This window comes from Coccinella septempunctata, chromosome 5, assembly GCF_907165205.1.
Source record: "Coccinella septempunctata chromosome 5, icCocSept1.1, whole genome shotgun sequence".
NCBI classification, from domain to species: Eukaryota; Metazoa; Arthropoda; class Insecta; order Coleoptera; family Coccinellidae; genus Coccinella; species Coccinella septempunctata.
The window spans coordinates 30,082,205-30,105,682 of record NC_058193.1 but is presented as its reverse complement, the minus strand read 5'-3'; the positions used below and the strand labels follow the sequence as shown (position 1 = coordinate 30,105,682).

The 23,478-nt window shown below is 38.8% G+C and overlaps 1 protein-coding gene across 1 annotated transcript in view; it reads left to right on the top strand.

Annotated features, from left to right (window-relative positions):
* LOC123314107 overlaps positions 1 to 18,025 on the top strand; it is a 28,411-nt gene extending 10,386 nt beyond the window's left edge. The window contains exons 2-4 of the mRNA XM_044899224.1: positions 13,075 to 13,365; positions 16,330 to 16,627; positions 17,980 to 18,025. Coding sequence (XP_044755159.1) covers positions 13,137 to 13,365; positions 16,330 to 16,627; positions 17,980 to 18,025 — 573 coding nt within the window. The 5' untranslated portion in view covers positions 13,075 to 13,136. The remainder of the gene's footprint in view (positions 1 to 13,074; positions 13,366 to 16,329; positions 16,628 to 17,979) is intronic.
* The last annotated feature ends 5,453 nt before the right edge of the window (positions 18,026 to 23,478 follow it).

The following is a 23,478-nucleotide window of genomic DNA, read 5'->3' as shown; positions in this document are numbered from 1 at the left end:
GTTTATTCATGTGAAATTTTTGTTCAAAGGTGAAGTTCATCTTGACTTGAAACTTCCTTTAATTCCTTTTACTTATATTGATGCAAGATGATTCTTGTTGAAGAATTCAACATTCTTGTAATTATCTGTTAATTCCTTCGGGAGATACCCATTCCCACCCACTGCATCATATGCATTTCATTTTCGGGTAATATTTTTGAAATCTACAACTGATGTAACGTATTCAAACTTTAGCAAAAGAAGATAACGAACATTAACTCTCCTCAAGCTAGTGCATATTATGATATTATACTGATCTCTTGTATTTTCCATGCAAATAACTGGATTTGGTATGCCTTCAATCAGTTTGTATAAACTTCAATTATGTTCGTCACATATTTTCCGAAGAGATTCGACATTGTGATAAAATACGTAATAACAGAAACTTTTACGTAGAACGGGCAACATAGCGTTGATTTAAAACCCAAAAATGTTTTGACAAGCTTCATTACCCCATATTTTCGTACTATACAGAATGAAATGTGTCAAATTTTCATGGCCAACCGAGGGCTAAAATTAAATTGAATGGAGTATATGTTTAGTTTCCTGTCACTCCGAAATCAAAGGAAATAAAGATGCCAACACACTTGGCAGGAAAAGAGCATAATCAATTTTCATCAGAATCCTTTCTTTTGTATAAGAAAAAATACCTACAAAAAAGTGTTTCTCGTCTTCTCCTGCAGAGATTGCAATTTCTAAACTCTGTCTCCAGTAATCTTTCGTATCCCAGATCGTAACAGATATCAGAAAGTAGAAAGGTTTCTTTATTTTAACACTTTCATCACAGTTATCCGATTGAAATCTATGTGAATAGTCCGACTGAATATGGTGTTACCCTAAACCGTCTCGAATCTTTCCTTGACATCACGGTGGAAATGAAATAACTTGTTGCATTATTCATGAAATTTATTGTAAGGTCAGGCCCTTCCGCAAATCCTCCATTTACCAATTTGATGCCTCCAGGCACATTATTCGCTTCATCTGGTTTTCACGTAATGGGGAACAGCAAGAGTCTATTGGCAACATCCTCTTGTTTTCAGTATGGCTCCTCTAAGATTCTCCTTGTAGAGCAACATCGCATTAGGGTTTTTCCCTGGGCATTAGTTCGTGTTCACATCGGTTTACATTAAGATGATGTTAGGCTTTTCCGAACAGACTGGTGCAGTGTATTCTCCTTCAATACACAACGGGCATTATGGAAATACTGCTCCTATCCTGCATTAATATGTACATTTTATAGCGAGTGAACTTTTCCTTTCCACTCAGGCTGATTATCCGAATCTCCATTGCAAATGTTACTTCTCTTAAGATTGCTAGAACAAGTCTCTTTATGCTCTGAAATTTGTCTCAAATGAGAGTGATTTATTCAAATGAGCATGATTTCGGGCGACAGCAGAGCGTTTTAATTATTGATCGATATTTCGAAAGTGTGAAATAATGGTCGGAATATTTGTATAGTGTTTCAGCTGTGAAAGAGGTTATTGCAAGAATCAAGTCCAGGAATATCAGTTCGGCGTTATACTAGAAATTTATCGAAGACGGAAAGAATTCTGATAAAAAAATCTGTGTTAATATTCATTTGTACAAATTTCGTCAAGCAGAAATGGATTTTCAAGTAAAGCGGCTTGGTAGAGCAGTGTTAAATAATATAAGCAAGACAGCTCTTATTAGCCAGTCGATCATTAAAATACCATCATCATTCATTATCATCATTGCTGTATCCAGTAAGCGTGAATAAATCTACAAAAAGACTCAAAAACAAAACGATCGGTGCGATCAAACTTATAATTTCTTAGGGCTACTTGCGACTGTGTGCTCTCCTGTGACTGATGAGACCCAACCGTGACCTACAGATCCTTCCACACTCCGGGCATGGATAGTCACCAACCAGATCTGGCCGCCGCTGTATTCTTCTCGAGTCTCCATTATAACTGTGGACCAAAGACATCCACTGTGATCTGTCTAACGCTAGTTTTTGTTCCCAGTTATGATCGGCACTAACTGGTTTTATATTATATTATATTAGGGATCGATGTAGTATATCCTTAAACCACTCATACTGGCCACCTGGTTTCCGAGCTCCCTCTTTGAATTCTCCATACAGAGCTATTTTGGGGAGTCTTGTGTCTTGCATCATCAGAATGTGGCCGCATCTGAGTTGAGTCCTCGTTACTTGAGTCTCAACTGTTATACAACTCGCGCGCAAGACTTCTGCATTTCAAACTTTGTGGAACCATCCGATGTGCATTATTTGTATTAAATGACGTTGTTGCGTTTGTTCAAGCTGTTTAATATGTCGCCTGTAGGGCGTCCAGCTTTTGCTTCCGTAAAGGAGCGTTGGGAGGACCACTGCTTAGTGAACAGCTGTCTTGGTCTTCAAATTAAGGTCGTGATTTTGAAACACTAACACTTACACTAAGACAATAAAATATCACAGGCTATATATAGTATATAGTGAGAAGGGGTTACAGTTCACTGCGACCTTAAGGTCTATTGTGCCCCCTAACAGAGCTGTTTTCATCGCGCCCTTTACAGCTCGCCTTCCAGATCCAGAGATCTGATGAAATCCAATATCTGGGACGGCTTCAACGAGGATAATTCCCCACTCCTACAAGTTTCTCGTCCAAAGCACTCTTTCCTTTGGCTTGCAATGGCAAAGCATTCCGTAACCAGGTGAATAGGAGTTTCCTCCTCCTCCCCACAGAATCTACACTCGTCAGTGTCCGACAAACCCATTCTCAATAGATGCTTCTTTAGGCGACAATGTCCTGTGAGAAAGCCAGTGAGTAGGTGTAGTTGGTTCTTACTGAGATCCAGATATTTTTTGGATCTAGCAGTTTCAAAGTTCCGAAGGAACTTTTTGGAGTGATCCATTCCTGGGAGATTCCGCCAGAGTTTTTCCCTTTCGGCTTTCTCCTTCTCCATAAACTCCTTCTTGTAGGTGCATTTTCCTCACAGGCTAACGAGATGGTTAATTATTATTCAACTAGATTGATGGATCTAGTTATTCTAGTCACTATAGTCCAGATCTGCGACTGTCTTCCCAACCACAAACGGCAGTTCATGTGGGGCAACTTGGTAGAGTGGAATACTTGTTTATACATGCTGTGAACTATTTCGTTTTTTGGACGAATTTGTTACTTCAAGTACGAATAAATTACAATAGTAATATAATTTAGTTTGGGGTTTTGGAAAACGTCAGCCCCTTTACACTATAGGTTGAGTATTCAACGTGTAATGAAAACACCCTGAACCCTGAATATTCCGACCTGAACTAAACCAGATTTCTGTAGACTCAATTATACCTTCACGACTTCCCTTATGCCAACATCATCTGACATTCAATTTTTCTCATCAAAATAGCGTAGATATAAATCACAGAAGTCGTGAAATCTTGAGCATCCCTAGATATTGTTCGAACGAACGAAAGATCTCGTTATCTCGCAAATTTAATTTCGTGTTTCGTACCTTTTGTGGCGGAACTCTCCCGTTTTATAATTAACCCTCATTCAAAGCAGAATTCATCATTCCACCTCCACCCCTGTCAATCTTTACACGGAATTAAATTCCACGATATCGCAGGCGAATATGGAATGGAAATTCAGGCAGTTCTAGTTTATGAAGTTTTTTGCGAATAGACAACAGAGGTTGAGCACAGAGAGAAATTCCTATCTATAAGTTCCACGAAAAGAACTTTGATTACTTTCAAGTATGTTCGTGATAACTCCGTGAATACATTCGAAAAGAAGTCATTCATACTTTATTCTGATGGATCAAAACCAGAAAAAGGCATTGGGTATGTGGACCGAAACTAAGAATCTCCCTGTTCAAGGTCATGGGAGCTCCATATGTTGCAGGCAGTGTAGGCAGCACTAGCTGCTTGTAGTTGTGCTCCAGGGTATTTTAAAAGAAATCTCTTACAGCATAACAGACTTGCCAGAATTCTCTGATGACCCTAGGATGCTGTGTTTATTCATTCATTGTTGTAACCCGTTACCAAGAATAAATCTACAAAAAGACTCAAAAACAAAACTATCGGTGCGATCAAACTTATAATTTCTTAGGGCTACTTGCGACTGTGTGCCCTCCTGTGACTGAAGAGACCCAACCGTGACCTACAGATCCTTCCACACTCCTGGCATGGATAGTCACCAACCAGATCTGGCCGCTGCTGTATTCTTCTCGAGTCTCCATTATAACTGTGAACCAAAGACATCCATTGTAATGTGTCTAACGCTAGTTGTTCCCAGTTATGATTGGCATTAACTGACTAGGGATTGATGCAGTATATCCTTATACCGTTTATACTGGCTTCCTGCTTTCCGAGCTCCCTCTGTGAATTCGCCGTACAGAGCTATTTTGGGGAGTCTTGTGTCTTGCATCCTCAGAATGTGGCCGCTCCATCTGAGTCGGGCCCTCGTTACTTGAGTCTCAATTGTTGAACAACTCGCGCGCTGCAAGACTTCTGCATTCGAAACTTTGTGGAACCATCTGATGTGCATTATTTGTCTTAGATGACGTTGTTGCGTTCGTTCAAGCTGTTTAATATGTCACCTGTAGGGCGTCCAGCTTTCGCTTTCGTAAAGAAGCGTTAGAAGGACCACTGCTTTCTAAACAGCTGTCTTGGTCTTCAGACTGAGGTCGTGATTTTGAAACACTCTGTCCTTTAGCTCCCAGAATGTCCGTGATGCTGTAATACTATTAGCAACTGGCCACAGGCAATCAACCAATTCTTCAAGGGGGTTTTAAAGGAAATCTGGATAGAAATTGATCAAGACTACTTCAACAATCTGATCCTAAGTATGTAAATGCGATGCCAGATTGAAGTGCGGGAAGACCTTTCTCTTAACTGAACTTATATCTTTAAAGTTTTCGAATGATTGAAAATTGATTTTGTGATACACATACGGAAGATGAATTTGACCTCAAACTGTGGAACTTATGAAGAAATGATCAAAAGTACGAGTTTAGTGAGAAACTTTTGAAACAGTCTCAAAATTTTTCTACTTTCTTAGTTTTTGTGGAGCAGTTTATTTAAGCACTCGTCCACTGTTCTGAACTGAGGTGTAATTCGTAAACTCTGAAGCACTTTACCAATTATTCTTTCACCCGTGGGAGAATCCAGATAGAGGGCCACAACTATGCTTGAATTCCTGCTGGAGCAGACTACTTATTAGGGAATATCATGCATGTACCTCCACGTAGTTTGCTTAATTTCCTACTATGCTGGAATATTTACGCGGAGAAAGCGGCATAAGCATTCGAAATAACTACGCTGCGCGGTCTATAAATTCCGGAATCCTTCCTGAGTCGGAGGTCCGGAGGAAGCACTAAGTGAAATGTTATGTTGGGACTGTGAATTCTGAACGAAAGAAGCGCAATATCGAGAGCGTGAAACAAAAACCACGTATTCCTTGTGACGGTTTGAAGAATGATCTCAGAACGTGTTGAACCGTAGTCGGGACTATCTTACTGGAGTCTTTCGAGACTTGAAAAAAGGGACGAGAGAAATGTGAGAAATATTGCTTCTGTAATAGGGGGGATTTTGAGTTATTTGATTCGGGAGAATGGAAAATGCTCCAGGGGTATTTTTTATGATATTCCATAACCAGCGAGAACTTATTGCTTCGAGGATGTATCGTTTTTCAATAAAGGATACCTGAGGCTAGTTATATGGTTCATTGTTCACGGAAAACGTTAATTTTTCGTGAAATGGATGGTTGCTGTACCAACGTAGATGTTTCCTCCTTTTGATAAGGAAAAAATATCAATTAACCTACCTAGATTTCAAACGTTGAATTTTTGTAGAAACTCGGGTCTATTTTGTGAGCTAGGACAAATCGCTTCACACAAAGGACATCGAAGAGCATAATGTTAATGTATCATTCTTTCGAAGAAGAGTACGTGTATAAGAAATGTCGCATTTCCAAAAAAAACTTGATATTCTTAGTGAAACCAGCCACTTATTGAGTGATGTGTTATACCACCTAGCAATGCTATCATCATTGCAGTTCATCAGGCGAAATTTTTCCGCAACATAAGCATATCTTCTTGGACTAAACTCTGAATTTCCAGAATGAGGATTGAAAGAACAAAAGTTGCAAACAATCATTATTTCCTAGTGACCAAACACAATAATAAAGAATTTACGATCGGTGGTATCTAACTAAGTCCTGTGAAGGACTGAAGGTATATTTTCGAGAGCTATAACGATGAACCATAAAAATAAACAGTCTTGTTATTGATTTCGAACAGTAAATATGTGAAATGTCGAAGAAATAAAATCTTATTTATCTCCAATAAAAGACGCTTTTCTATTGTACCTACCTCCGCCCTTCACCAGCAGAAACGAAAGATTTTAGTTGGAAAAATAAAAACCTCATTGTCTCAGGAGACTTTTGTTGGTAAACTTGAAAGCTTCGACTTTTTTTTCAGATGAAATTCATCCATAACTGTAATTTCCAGTTTTTTAACGGCATATCGTTCCTACTCCTAACTTCCTAAGAGAATATTGGACAATCAAAAGATGTTTGGAACAAGCCTAGAAAGAAACTAGTATTATTTCTCTGCCTTGAGATACGGTGTGTTTTATAAACTTTATCAACAAATTCAGGTTCTTTAGTCCTTCGTCCGAAGATGCTTCGTTTCCAAGGCGGTGAAGGTATTTCAAATAAATACGAATTCCTCGATATTGTTGTTGGGGATATTTTAACGATATTTCATGCTTTCCAAACGTTTCCAAAGTTCTCCTTGACTGCTTGATGACCGAGTTCCTCCAAACTGAGACTATGGAAATGAATGCTGCAATCGACACTCTGAGAGTTAGGAAAGTAATTGGAGATCCAATCAGCTGCCAGGTGGCACTGGAGTATGGTCATACATCGTAGCTCCTAGTGGCCATCTATGAGAGTTTTGTTTTAATCTGTCGGTCAACATCTACTCTGCCTCAATGGAATGGTTTTCTTATAGCACTCCTAGTGATAGTGGTTGCCTAGTTCGATTCAAATAGTAATATTTGTTGATTTCTGAACTTTTAATTGCGACTTTCATTCATCTGCCTTGATATACAGGGTGTTATAATGATAGTTTTTGTGTCTGAAATATAATGAAATGAAGATTTTTAGTGGCATGCAGACAGCAATTGAATTCTGAAAAAAGTACCACCCAGAGCAGGATTCGAACCTACGACCCCCCGATTACCGGTCAGGTACTCTCCCAACTGAGCTACCCGGGCTGACGTGTCAGTGTTTTCAAAGGCGAGGTTTTTTTTGACAGAAGGTAGAACTGATCAAAATAAGTCGTTTCACCAAAAATTGTCTATATAAAATACCCAAGATGGCTGAGATACAACCCCTTGAAGTTCGACAAAATTTTATTGAATTTCAAGTACGGGACTATGGAAGGTGACACCGCCATCGCAAAAACGAAACAAAACATAAACATATGGCTGGTCAATGAATGGTTCAGTTCATCGGATTAGATGCATCAGGTTACTTATGAAAGAATCATAATTGTTGTATCGTGCAATTTAGGGTGAAAAAATAATGTAGAAAATCGAGGCAGTTTCTTGAAAGTGCTCATGTTAGTTATGTTGAAAAAGTGCTATGATGTTTCCTATTTCATCCCATGCTTACGACGATTCTTGGAATGTTCGAACAAGAAGATTGTGATGCCCATTGTGAAAAAATTCGTGAATAATTCAGACGAATTTTATTGGTGAGATTTTGAAGTAATATTCTCTTTTTTCACACTGTCCTCTTAGGTCTCTTCTGTCAGTTGGTATCGAAATTTCATAAAATCGTGTAAGTTACGGAAAATAATGAGAACAATTCGGCAAACCTAAGTTTCCATTTTCATTACCACGTAAATATCGAACGAGCCAATATCGTAAACGAAGCCACATGGCCGAATCAGGAGATAAGTTTTTCCCACTGCTTTGCGATAATTCAGCTAACAAACGGTCTAGGGTCGTATTAGGATCAATTTCAATAATAATTTTCAATTTTTTTTTCAACTTTGTCATTTTGAAAGTTTTTATTGGTAATTTTTTTGGTGAAACGCTTCATTTTGACCAGTTCTACCTACTGTTGAAAAAAAAAGCCTCAGCTTCAAATACTGCATAAAGGTGTTTTTATGTAATATACCTATTGTGTATTATTGATTTACTCACAGTAATAAGTACTGGTAGTATATGCCCCCTCAATTTCGGCTGGAAAACCATCCCTTAACATAATTTGTTTCAATTTCCAAACATGGAGTAGAATGGTAGGATCTTCCCAATAATGTTTTTCCAATCTGGCCGTTTCTATCCTGATATCGGAGATCTGGTTTAGATTTATCTCTAGGGTATCGAATAAAGATTTCTATCGATACAGATAGGCAATAATCCTTCTCCCACGTCGGAATTCCATAGAAAAAAAGAACATATTCAGTCGGAAGACAAATTGACGTCCCACACAATCTTCGAATAGTCCTATCTTCCCATCCGGTTAGGCCTCAGGAACGCGCATTGATTGACGCGCCTCCTAGCCATGTGATGAATGGACCTCTTACGTCGTTCTATCCTCTATCGCATTCGAGAACACCCCAGGCGTCTCTCGCGCCCCCAGCGTCACCCCCTTCCCGTTATAGAACACGTGCACCTGTCTAACTTTCTGATAACGGAGACAGTTATGAAAATCCGAACGGTGTAAAGAGACGTTTTTCGATTTTATATTTTACCGAACCCCCGGAAGGCAGTTATTAGAAAACGTGGTACGTGGAAAAAGGGGGTTGTGACACACCAGTCCGGACGATTCTGGATGAAGCGGAATTTTATGTCGTCGCTTCCGATATTCGGGATATGAAATTTGCAATATGGGCTCTGGGAACGTTTGGTGGTTAGGGGTATGCAGAGGGAGGGGAGGATACGCGGTGTCTGTAAACGAATGCGAAAGAATTAGGGGAGGTGATTCCTCGATGAAAATAAGCAGGTGTAGTTCCTATAATATTTTTTCGAAATCGACCTCTCTTTCAAGATACAGCCTTTGGAAGGCGATGACGAGTTGACAGTTTTTAATTTTTTTACGATTTCTAAAAAACACTCAGTCATAAAACTAAACATTATATGAAGCACTAAAGGGAGATTACGCACACCATTTTTTGAGACCTCATAACTTTTTTATTAGGGGTTGAAAATAACAACCCTTATCAAATTTTTTCTCGTGGGATAGATTTTCGGAAAATAAAATTCTCTTATGGTTTTCCATTCCATTCTGGAAAAAAACAAGTCTATTGTAAAATTTCGATACGGTAGATATTTTTCTCGGAATAAATAAAAACTTACAAGCAGTTCTGGTCACTGTTTATTCCATTCCATCGTATAAGTGTTGCATAGAATGACTACATCCCGCTAAAATACATGCATCAACTCATAGACCTTCGTATACTGCTTGTAAGTTTTTATTTATTCCGAGAAAAGTATCGACTGTATCGAAATTTTGCAAAAGAATTGAATGGGAAACCATAAGAGAATTTAATTTTTTGAAAATCTATTCTACGAAAAAAATTCTTGAAGGAAAACCATTAGGGGTTGTTATTTTCAAACCATAATAATAAAGTTATGAGATCTAAAAAAATTGTCTGAATAACTTCTACTTAGTGCTTCATATTATGTATAGTTTCATTAGTCAGTGTTTTTTAAAACCCGTAAAAAAAATTAAAATCTGTCAACACGTCATCGCCTTCCAAATGCTGTATTGTAACGAGAGGGTAGTTTTCAAACCTACCCCCTCATTTTAGAATAATTATTTTAGTTTTCATTTTTAAATAATTTTGTTTTGAATTAATTTTCCGAGAAATATTTTTAATTTCCAATTCAGGATTCCGACATCGTTCGGAATTGTAAACAGACAGTACCGTTTTTATTCCGTTTTTATTTCCCAAAAACGATGTCGCACCGTATAAAACATCCTGAATTGGAAGATAACCGAGTTTTTTTTGTTCGCTAGCACAGATAAGTCGAAATTAAGACGTTTTCATCGACGCAAATTTACCGAATTTCGACTGTCGGGCACATCTGATTTCCGCACCCCCCCTGTGGGTATAAAATCAGATGTTCCCCCGCAGGCCACTTCACTTACGATTAATTCACCGACTGTTCACTTAAGATTTATTTTCCTGACTGTCGACTTGCTAGTTACGATTGACTTTGATCTGCGATTGCTTACTTAGTGCCGTCCGCCGGAATTTTTCAGAAGATTGTTTTTTTTTGGTTTTTTTTTATATTAGAGTTCAAATCCTTTTTTTTTTTGCTTTTCTCATTCACCGCAGTTGGGGCGATTTTTTTTCAAGTTTCACGATTGTAAGTGGCCGAATATAGCCCAGAGGTAAGACGACACTCCGTTATTTTTTTTTATAATATTGGAACTTCAGTTTCCGTCTACATCCCTCTTATACCCGAGTCTAGTTCCACCCCTACTGTCATTAACGTACCCTGCTGGTGTGGATACCCGGGGGGTACCGAAGGCACTTTGGGGTGGCTCACCCTTTCCTAAAATTTCCCGTCTTATCTAGTTCCACCCCTACTGTCGTTAAAGTACCCTGCTGGTGTGGATACCCGGGGGGTACCGAGGACACTTTGGGGTGGCGCACCCTTTCCTCAGTTCCCGTCTTTTAATACGTTCCTGTGTTCACCCCTACGGTTAGGGAGGCATTCTGCTGGTGTGGATACCCGGGGAGTGCCGAACGAGCCTAAGGGTGAGCCGTCGTAATTCTGTGCTGTCTTTCATCCCCTATTCTAACCTGGCTGAAGTCCAATATCTGTCCGTCAAGTGTACGTCTCAGGTTCTGGCTGGCGAACAAGTCCATTAACCCCCGTATAACGTTTGAGATCGGATCCAGTGTTATTCCGTCCGTCTTGCCCCTGTAAATCTCACCGATTTCGAGTCACTGTAAAAATTTTGTAGTAGTGCCATTTGTGTTCCCCTTTTACAAATCGACAAATAAAAGTTGTATACGTTGATTCTGCCTATCATTGTGCGTCGCTAACACCCTAGACACCAGGGAACCCTGTCTCCGGCTAGTAGCTGCCAGGGTAGGTTTGCTATTCTCCCTTAAAGAATAGCTGGCGCTCGTGTACACCGAGGAAAAACCCGTTACAGTATCTTGGAAGGGATGTCGATTTCGAAAAAAATTTAGAGGAACTACCCCTGCTTATTCTCATCGAGGAATCATCTCCCTAAGTCCTTCGCATTTGTTTACAGACATCCTGTATAGGTGCCTTCTCAGGGAAACTCATGTAACTGTTAGGGGTTAGAAAATTACGAAGTGCTGGAAGATCATGCTTTTGGGAGAATGGCCCTCCAGACCAGAATTGCATCAAACATATTTCTGGACAGAGGTGTCTTTACAACTGTCCTCCCTAGAACAACTGGTTAACAATCTGGCACAGCTATCTAACGATTTGCTGGATATTGTCCCAGAATTTCATAAATTGCACCATCGAAGAGTAGATAATAAGCTCTCAATCATTTACACCCTTTCCTATTCTCAGATTCCTCGAAAGCCGAAAGAGGGTTTTATACCCAAGAATGGGTTAGATCCTAACGCAGTAAAATTATATTCATCTTCACCCATTCAGTTTTTTTAGGGTGTTAACGCACGAATGAATAGAAAATCTACGAAGTATGCATTTGTAGCATATTCTCCATGAGGATTCGAAAAAGAATTCCCCATTCCTGGGAAAATTTCATTCTCGAGATTCCAATAATATTACTGAGAACACGAGGCTTTTTTTGAGCTTGAAAAACTTTGTTTTTCTGGGACAAAAAAGTTTGTTTTCAGAATTAAACAAATTCTACTCAAAGCTGAAAATTCTGTTCCGATTTAAAAATTGTATTATGGAAAATAATCGACCAAAAACACAAAAAGTTCTCAATTTGTCGTTCCTTTGAAATTTTTATGATAACATTAGTCTAAAATCTGAGTTCTTCCAAATATCACAACGCTCTAAGCAACAACTTTTGATCTTGACGTTGAATTTTTTGTGATTTGAGTTATTAACCATAGTATCTTCTGATTATAATCCTTAGTTTTTCATGTAAAAGTTTCATGTAATTTCAAAACATAACCAGAGGATCCGAGTTACCCAAATCCATTAATTTCGCGTTTGGACACTCAACAATAGCAAGAAATATGCGAAGCTGAAGTTCTGAATTCGCCACTCACTTTGCTTTCGGCAAGAATATCAATTTATAAGATCCCAAATTCATCCAACGACGTTCTGAGATAACATCTTGTACGGGTTTACAAACCGCTAAACGGTTGACCCTTAGGGACAGGGTTCTAAACTTGGATGAAGTTGGTTTATACAACCCCCGGCAGCTGGAAATACCCCTGGATAAACGAGGAATTTCGGGGAAGGGTTATTCAGGCGATGGAGTATACAGTGCGTGTCTTGAAAATATTATTATCCAAGCTACAGCAGAGATAATTTCGACGATGCTGGGCTTGATTATAGAAAAATTTGGGAAAAAAAATATTATTCATAATATGTAGTTGGGGATGCTAACATTGCGATACTCTCAACCGTTTTCGAGTTAGAGGGCGATAAGGGCGAGTAGCTGAGCCACACCTACGAAAGGCCAAGATCAATGTAGAAACTCAGTCTAATGTACATTCATCGCCATATATCTCAAAAACGTTCAAACGTAAAAGAAATTGCTTCGGACAAAATTTGTAGAAAATATTGTGCTCTACAACTCTTATAATGAATGCGATACAATTTGAAGCCAAGGAGAGGAGATAATTCAGAAAAACTGATTTTTGTAACATTCAAGGCCAATTTTTATATTCTCCTGATACATTTTCACTCTCCTTCAATTGCTGGATACAAATAAATGCCGTGAGATCGAATTTTGTGATCACATCATGTCTATATGCAATAGCTATTCTTTGAAATGCTTCAGGATTATCCATTCATTGTGTGACACCTACACTTCCTTATCCCAGAAAATCACTGGAAATGGTCCATATTTATTGTTGATTTTTTTGCAGATTCTCCATCTGGATTGAACGTGGGCGTCATGTGTGAAAAAACGGCCTGACCTCGACCTACTATGTGGCTGAAGATGCTGCTCATCCTCTCTTTTCTCTCCTTCCAGAAAGCGTCGGCCAAGCCCCGGTGCGGCGGCATCTACACCGACGCGAGGGGCGTAATACAGACGCCAGGATTTCCCGGACGTTTTACGACGCCTATCGACTGCGAATGGGTTATAGACGCCCAACACATGCTGCCGAAAAATACGACGATTATTGTCTATCTAACGCAGTTGTTTGTTTTCGAAGGTAAGGGGGAATAGGGGGAAGAGAATTGCAGACGTTTCGAAATCCTGAAAACGAGTGGGATTGGATTTGACACAAGATAGTTTTCACAGAACTATTCGGATGAATGTTCCAGTATTTTCAGTTATTTTCCTTTTTATACCGAAACTTTTCAATTTGAAAACAGACTTGTTTTATCTACTGAAATAACAATATATATTTCTTTCTAGTTTTCAAAAGGGGGGCTTTGGTCCCCATGGCCTACTAGAACTGCCCTTTTTCTTACGCCAGCTGAATTAGCTCATTCATGTTGCGTTCTAATGAACAGATCTGTATCTAAGCTGGCGTAAGAAATATTTTTTCGAATATCGAAAAATAATTTCAAATATGAATGAGTTTTAAAGTTTATTATATATCAACAAACACCTTACAGGATTTCAAATATAAAATAATGTCCACACCCCTACTCACTTCACAAAATTACCCCTGGCTGTGGTTTTGGTCATCCCAACCGCCGGTTTTAGTCCTTCAAACGAAGTCTGTGAGCCTTGTGTAGCAACATAATCTGACCTCATATTTGCTAGAATGCCACTGTGTCCTGGCATATCCACCCATGCAAAAGTTACTGTAGACTAGATGAGTAGTACTGGCAAGGACGTGGATCTGTGTTCCATGGTCATAAGAGCTTTGGCAGCTGTCAGTGTTCATGAGGATCTTTTTATATCTAACTTGCTTCTCTACTTTTTTCTTGGTTAGGTCACCTAGGCAGGTTGTTGTTATATTTCGATATATAAGTAGAATTCTCGCCCCCACCTTCATTTAAATAGCACGAGGAGCTAAGTATCCTTGTGCAACTGCTCCTCTATGGGAGCAGTTGGGGTCTATCTCAAGGTATATGCATGACAGAGACGAACAAGTTAGTTAGGGAGCCGACGATGCTAAATCTGGATTTACTCGAGCTTCGAGGAGACCTAGTAGATTTTGTAGATTAAAGAAAAAAAGATTTTATGATGTATGCGGTTTCAGCGGTGGGGAAAACGTCTGCAGGTTTTCAAAGATGTAAAAAAATCGTCAGGTGTACATACTCGAGTGTGGAAGGTTAAAATATGCCCTACGTGTCTCTGATAATAAATTCATGTTAATTGGAGAGTTTGCATGGTGAGGCTGGCCGTACGGAAGAGTTGAAAATGGCGAAAACAACATTTTTTTCGAGCGTTTCAGACTTTTAGTGGATATGTTAATTGAAACCAAAGGAAGCTACTTTTCAAGAAACTGGTAATTCGGACGTGACGCAAGGTCTCAGCGGTCCATTGAAAATATAACAAAAATCTTTACTTGTACATACTCGAGAATGTCAGATTTTCATACAGATAGTTAATCTCGGTGTTGCAGACATGCTGACCCATTAATCTGACACAAATAAGGGTTTTTTTTTAATATCTCCCTTTCTGTACCTCTAATAGTTTCTGTATCCATTATGAAAGTTGTAGATAATAAAATTCTATACAACTTTTGTCTGCAGCAATTTTTCATACCCTCAACCGTTTTCGAGCTAGAAGTTGATAAGGGTGACGAGGTTAGCTACACATACGAAAGGCCAAGGTCAATGTAGAAATCCAGACTTTCATCGCCAAATATCTCGAAAACGTTCAAACGTAGAAGAAATTGCTTCGGTCAAAATTTGTAGATAATGTTATGCTCTACAACTGTTATAATAAATGCGAAAACAATTTGAAGCCCAGGAGGGGAGATAATTTAAAGAAAATGATTTTTGTGACCTTTATGGCCAATTTTCATTGTTTCGGCTTGCTGAAACTGTCAGATTATATTTTTTTCGTTTTTCTTGAATCATTTGCTTTTAAATGGGAAAAAATGCTCGGGAATGTACGCGTGACATTTTTGTTTTTGCAAGTTTGTCTCCCTCCCACACATTTTAGTCAAGCTTAAATTGTCAGATCAAGAGAATATGTACTTTTCAACATGTAATTAACCGTATACAGGTCTAATATTTGGTAGAGGTACTCTGCAGGGTCCAAGGTATCTCCCCTTACACTTATCTGACACAATCGAGTAGATCCCGAATTTCCCTCTTGGGCTTCCAAACTAAGTCTCTGAAGTTTGTTTGAATCTTACCTTGGTGGCCTTTGTTGGATCTTATGGTTGTATTCTGCTTTTCATTCGTAAGTTACGAATCTGTAGCGTACGATCGATCTGTAAGTTTCAGATCACAGAACACTAATATCAGATTGACAGATTCGTAAGTAATGCAATTCTGGAAATGTTTCTTTCACTATCTCATTGACAGTGTCGCACTTTTGAACTACTTATCGTAAACAGTTACGGATTCCTGTAAGCTACAGACCACTAAAAACCGTCCAGAATTGCAATTTTCCTGTGATCTTATGAAAAATTACAGATTGGCTCACAGATGAAAGCAGAATACCACCATTAGTCCAGCAAATCAGTAAACTTCAGGCCACCTCGTGTGTTACCACGGTTATGTACAGTCAGTGTACCACACGTGGATTAAATACCAATGTTTCGCTCTCATGCATACATGTGATTCAATTGAGATTATGATCTCATGCCACTCCTAAACCAAATAGTCGTAGATTGTGGATTTTGAAGGGAGTTGCAAGCGTCACGCTGGGAACTTAAGATCTATTGTGCCCCAATCAGAGCTGCAATGTCATTCACAGCTGGCCGACCAGTTCCAGAGTTCTAATACACTCCAGCATCTGTGATAGCTTCAAGGAGGTTACCTCCTCGTCCAAATTTCTTTTAGAGTGGGCTAGCAATGACGAGGCATGCTGCCACCAGGTAATCTGGAGTTTCACCCTCTTCCTTATAGAATCTGCACTTGTCAGTTGCTGCTAGACTCATTGTCATTAGATGGTTTTACCCTTATAGTGCAGGGAGATATACTACATAGTATAGATATGATCCAATTGACATGCTAGATTATTGTTGGTTTTTCCTCATTTTCAGGGCTCAAGTTTACCGAATACCAAGTCTACGACGACGGCTTCCAATTCAACGGTCGAGACCTGCTGGTGGTGAACGAGACGAACGTGGTGACCGAGAGAATGGTCCAGACAAATCAGAGCTACCTGGTCATCAGCCTCAAACTGACCACCATGGACGGCACGCACTTGAGGGTGCTCGATCATTTTCTGGACGTGTACGGTTTTAACGTCACCTACGAGATGACTGAGGGGACTGCCAGGGTGGACCGGTGCAATATGATGGATTGCGGCTTCAACGGCGACTGCTACGATGATTACACGTAAGTATTGCCGGATTTCCGTTCCCCGGATCATCCGGTCGAACAGATTGAGGCTGCGGATTTCTGCAGTTGTCGGAATTCCATGATGGAAAGGTCGAATTTCCAGTTGGGGCCGTGTCCTGAACTCATTCTCGGGATTATCGGGAAGTCGGGATTGTGTATGGATGGCGGCGTGTCGAATTATCGAGAAATTCTGATCAGAAAACGACTCGTGGACATCTCCCTCGTTTTCGGTGAATTACCGATGTTTTGTCAACTTGAAACATGCTTGAAATTGGAAAATACGAGGCGAAAAGTGTTGGGATTTCGAATTGGTTATCAACGAAAGAAGCAGGGTAACGTTTTAGATGAAGAACCCTTAAACTTCGATTTTAATGTACAGGATGGGCAAAATTGATGATACCTGAACTACAACTTTTTAACCCAAAGAGATATAGGAAAATAAATGGCACACTACGGTAGTCTTTTTAAGAGAAACTAACAATGCCATCAAATGCATTCCTCTTCTTTTCTTTTCGAGTTATAGGCCAAAATTTTAATTTGGGCGATTTCAACTTTGGCATTATCTCCATTTCTGTTCATGCTAGGATGTTGAAATGAAAACATTATACAGACACTTCATTCCTAGCAATCAAGTGGCGTACTATGAATTTTTCCTACAGATTTATTTTCTGAGCTATAACATAAAGACCATTGCCAGGCAATGGTCTGAGAAGTGCTTCTTTGTTCCAACAACCTGACCTTCAACCCTGTCAAGTAAATCAGTCTATAAGAACAAAAATGGTTTTGTTGGTCTATCGATGAATTTGTATCAAGTATTAATTTTGAAGATCTTTTAAATTTGCCGAATTCTCGAGGATGCTGAAATTTTCTTAATTCGACTTCAACACTGTAAAAATGATTGAAATCCTGAATGAAATCAAAACTGACAATCAGGACGATTCTGTTTGGAAATAGTAATATGGTTATCAGCAATCTTATATTCACACATTTGTTGGTAAGATAAATAAATAAATAATTAAATTCGCCATAAGTGAAATGGAAATAGTATCAAAGAGTATCAATTGATACTCTTTGATTAAACACAACCTGTTCTTCTTTTCCATAGAACTATTATAGAATTATCACATAATTCTATACTATATATTAATAGTTCTATGAGAATTATGTGATCTTTTCTATGAAAGGACAATCTTACCCTTCAAAACACTGTTGTCAGCTCAAACATTCGATTATTTTCCAACAATATTGCTATGGTCAAAACTCATAACCAATCTTGCGTAAAAAGGTGAAACAGAATATTTGTTCGCTCAGTCATATTGTTGTATTTTATAATTATAACAATGTTGTAGATTTAGCAATGTCATAACTGGATGCGAACAGAATCCACCTGATTAATCGAGTTTCTAGCGTAGCACTGGTTCGGAACTTGTAACTGTTCGTCGACTCTTCGTTTAAATAGATTTAGGCAGATATTCTTCAGATAATCCGATGCTTAATGAATTTTTTTTTCAGTAAGTTCTACTGTGCTTGCCGCGGAAATTTCACTGGACGGTCCTGTTCAGAAGGACCTCACTCGTTGTGCCAGAAAAATAAAACACCGGTCTGTCAAAATGGGGGCACTTGTCGGTAAGTTTGAAAACTGGCTTCAGATTTGAAGAATGAATACATGACAAAGTACAACTAAATGATATTTTAGTTTTACTCTGTGAATAAGTTAACAGTGTGTGAATTTGAAAAGGTATCACCCTCAATATCGATCAATCAGGCCTTTTCTACCAATCCATTTCTCTTGGAAATGAACTGTGAACCATTTAAAATAATAATTTTTCAGAAGTACCTACTAACCAACAAAAAAGTCATGTGTACGAAATTTTTGAGAAGGCATCCTTTTCAGTTTTAAAACAAGGTGTCGCTCACCGCTCTTCTAATTAAAGATTTTAGGGGTTGCTGTCATCATGCTCACAGGATTGATACCAATTGTTGGAGCCAACAGTATAAAATGTCACTTTTACAATTACACTGTGTACACCTGGTGAGATCAGAATTTGATCATCATATGAGGGGTTCATAGCTGAAGTGAATCACCAATTAATTCAAAAGTGACTTCTTTAGATTTTAAAAGGTTAGAATGTATGCATATGCTTTTATCTAACCTTTTAAAATCTAAAGAAGTTACTTCTGAATTAATTGGTGATAAACAACTTCTAAGCCATTCATCTCAAAACTATGCTGCATGGACTTGGTTCACCTCAGCTACGAACCCCACATTTATCAGTAGTATTCGTGATCAGATATACAAGAAGAAACAGCTGCCTCCAACATAATCAGAAAAAGAAGCCATCTTGGACCACCTTGAGCCTTAAGGTGAGTTTATGCAGAGTTACCAAGAACTAATAGATGACAAACAAGTGCACGCCATCTGCCAAATAGATTGGTCCCTTTATTGCGTATTAGTAACTCTGTATAAACTCACCTTAAGGCACAAGGTGGCTCAAGAAGGCTTTTTAGTGTCTATATTGTGGTATTAGTTCTTAGTATGACTTTAGACTTGCGGCTTTCACACTCCACTCCAGAGGAACATTCACTCATCCCAGATATCTCAAATATCAAAAGGATTAAGCTCTGTTGGAGCCCTTTCCAGGTTTTCGGGCTCGTGGTGGTGGTCGGGTTCGGGCCGCTCCTCGGCTTCTTGCTGTCGGTTGGATTCCTGATCCACCCGCACTTCTTGTCGAAGCAAACGGTGTTCCTCTGCATTCCCCATGTACTTGCGTACAGTTCTCGCCGTTCCCAGCAGTACCGCCTTCTGCATGACTCTATAGATATTTTCGGCCAACTGAAGTTTCCTCAAGTTCTCTGGTAGTTTCTTCGGCATCAGGCCTGTAGATGAAATGACAATAGGAATGGTCCTTATATCTTTCAGCCTCCACTGTCTCCTGGTTTGTTCCTCTAGATCTCTGTATTTTGAAATTTTTTCGGTGTGTCTATCTAGAAGATTGTCATTATTTGGCATTGCCACGTCAATGAATAGTGCTGTGTCCTCATCCTTATTGAGCAATATGAGGTCTGGTCTATTGTGAGTTATTTTCCGGTCTCACAGAACCGTGCGATCCCTGTAGAGCTTGTGATGTTCATTTTCCAATACAGCATCCGGATGGTAATTGTAATAAGGAAACTTTTTCAAAATTAGATAGTTCCATGTGTCGCACAGCCATAACGACTGCTATCATCCGCCACTGAGGTATCCTTGACGATATATTTCATGTAGTTCCTTGTTGGAATCACCTGATCCTGGATGGCGAGCATGAAGCCCTCTGTCTCAGGAAACAACCTTCCGGAAGTCAGCCAGTAGTTCGACGCAGATATGTCGACGTAATCATGGTTGACCTCGTTTTGTTTCCTTCCATGCAAAGGTTTGCCAATCAGTTTCTGCATTTTACTTTCTGCATAGTGTTCGACGGTTTCCAAGTGGTCCTGCTGTAGCTTTAACGGTGTAGAACTATCAGCAACACAAACTACTTACAATTTCCTGGGACATACGGTTGGACAAATCAACAATTCTTCGACCCCCAAGATGTCATGGCAGCTCGGTCCGTTCTATTGAGCTTTTGTAGTGATGCTTATTGTGTTTAGTCAGCATCGTCCTTATTTTTCTCTGTAAGGCTGTTAAATCAGTGGTCATCCAAGAGATGATGATGATACTATTATTATTATTAGTACCAGTGCATAAACTCACCATTAGCCCCCACATCTGCATAGCCATCTAGGCCTAGGGCCTTCAGTTACCTAAATCCACCACTGCTCAAATGTAATCTGCACGTTCGGAAATTCATGGAGGACATAACTAGCCGCTTTCGAGCGCGACACATGAAATATGGGCCTATCCATCGTACGATATGCCATCCGTATCGTATCGATAATAAAAAACGATAAGGGCACGCCTTTCACATCCACTTACTGATTGAAAGTTATGCCGAGCCGGGCGTCCTTCATTAGGACCGTCCTAAAATGTGTCCCAGATTGGTTCAAAGGGATTCATCACCGAAATTAATGGAAAATGAATACACTGAAAAATATTACGAACTCTGAACTTTATTCATTAAAAAAGTTTTTCGAGTGCGCGACCTACGTCGAATCGAATTTTCGGCCCGTTTTTGTGCGCCTTTGTGTCGCGTTATTGCCCGAATATTTCCGCATTAAATAGCCGAGAGCCTTGGTTTTTTCGAGGGGTTGAGTGGAATTGGATAATTCGAATTATGGAGGGGATGTGGACGAAGTTTCGGTCGGATGAGAATTCGTGAAGATTTCATGATAATCCTGTTATCTGGATAGGCTGAAACTGCCGATTACACAATTTCATGGTCCAGTCTAGCATTTCCTGTTAAAGTCTCTTCTTTCCAGTGTTTTCTAGATTTTTTGAGAACGAATCACTTCAATTCTGGAGGGAAAACGAGTTCTTCTCATTACTGATTCAGATTGTCTTTCATCTTTCCGTAAAATCGTCTTCAAACTTTTTGGACTCAATAAGAGTCCACAAATTCCAAACGTTTTTCCATCGCAGAAGAAGCTGTGTGCTCTGACGATGTCAAATGAGACCGAAACCATGGTCAGCATCTGCTTTCCTTCGACGGAACGTCCCCTTTTTAGTTCTCCTGACGTTGAAAATTTGGCTAGTTCAATTCAGATCGTAACACTTGTTGATATTCATATCGGCTGGTAGTATGCATCTTAATTAATTCTTAAAACATAATAATTTAATAGATTTGTTTTCCACTTTCCAATTTTCATTCTCACAATAGGTTCTTCTCGCAAATGAATCTTTTCATGATGGGGATACGGTAAAAAGAAACTGGCTATTTGAATTTCATTAGAAAATGTATGTAGATATATCACAAATTTTTCTCCCAAATTCTCTCAGAGAATGGGGAATTCTCCTCAATTTGGGTTATGACTGCATATGCAAGTTTAAACTGAATAATTATGAGTTTCATTCATGATTTCTTCAAATTCACCGCGGAAACTATTCGAAATCATCCTTCAAATATGGGGTTTTAAAATTTAAATCGCTTCGTGCGGAGTTTACGATTTGGCAACAGCGCATACAAGACAATGAAAAGAACAATGTCCGATCAGCTTACTGGCGAGCTTCAACTGCAACCGGCAATAAAAATCCCATAAAATTTTACGACCTTCCTCGTTCGTCGCAGACTTCATAGACAGCCATATTTGTCTATCTCATCAAAATAATTCATTTGTTGTCCTTTATTATCAAGGCATATTTCAGTAGATGTTGCCAGCTTGTGAAATTCTCACAAAACGCTTTAAACTTTAAATACCCATTTTTATTTTTCATTTTTAAGTGCTTAAAATATTTTTTTTTGGGAAACGGTTATTTCAAAATGTGACGTTTCAAAGATATTTCATAAAAAAAACATCATTTTCGTCAGAAGGAGTATTCCCTATTGCAATCATTCCTCTATGCACTCAAAACCTCCTCTTTCGAAATCCAATCAATAGAAACTAATCAACAAGATATTACCTCAGAAGTTGGTTAATATTTGTCTTTGCCGTTTAGTTTTTGATCTTATTGTGAGCAACGGTTCGCAACTTTAGAGTGATTAACAGGAGACTCAAAGGTTGGATCAATGCTGAATTTCACGGAAATTTCAGTAGTGCCCGAATACTGATTTTGTGTTTTACACAATTTTGTCTGCATTCAAAGCTGCCGTTAGGAAGGTGGAAAATTGGATGCTTTACGTAGAAATAGGGAATATGCTCGTTATAACTCATTGAACAGGAAAAGCGTGTAGAGTATGTTTTCCTCACATTTTGAGGGTTGCGACAATAACAATGAAGAATATACCTAATTGAACCAAAAATCTGAATATATTCCCTTTCAGCTTTTTCTTTGCGTTGCACTGAAAATTTTGCCCCACAAGTTGGAGAATCAATAATTGGATTTAATCGTATGTGTAATACCATGTTCAGATTACCAATGCTATAGAAAAATGAAGTTTATTACTTTGGGGTCTTGAGCAAAGAGCTGAACAACCTCAGAAAATTTTACTATACTGAGAAAAGGATGAATATTAAGAAATTTCATCAGCAAATAACGTTTTGTCAACGTTTTGATCAACCACTTTTTTTAACGTTTGAACAAATTTATTTGAAAACTACGAGCAAACTTTGAAATGCGAATTTATCTCTTGGATATGGAATTCTTACTTCTGATATTATACTGTAATCCTACTATACCTATATTCCATTCACTTTTATTTTAGCACTCCGTTGGCCATGGAAATTTGACATATTTCGCTATGTATAGTACGAAAATGTGGGGTTATGACGCTTGTCAAAACATTTTTGGGTTTTAAATCAACGCTATGTTGCCCGTTCTAAGTAAAAGTTTCTGTTATTACGTATTTTATCACAATGTCGAATCTCTTCGGAAAATATGTGGCGAACATAATTGAAGTTTATACAAAATGATTGAAGGCATCCCAAATCCAGTTATTTGCATGGAAACACAAGAGATCAGTATATTATCATAATATGCACTAGCTTGAGGAGAGTTAATGTTGGTTATCTTCTTGGGCTGAAGTTTGAATACGTTACATCAGTTGTAGATTTCAAAAATATTGAACCTAAGATGAAATGCATCTGATGGAGTGGTTGGGAATGGGTATCTCCCGAAGAAATTAACAGATAATTACAGCAATGTTAAATTCTTCAACAAAAATCATCTTGCATCGTCAATATAAGCAAAAGGAATTGAAGGAAGTTTCAAGTCAAGATCAACTTCACCTTTGATTTCACATGAATAAACAATTAACAGGACAACTGGCGCTTAT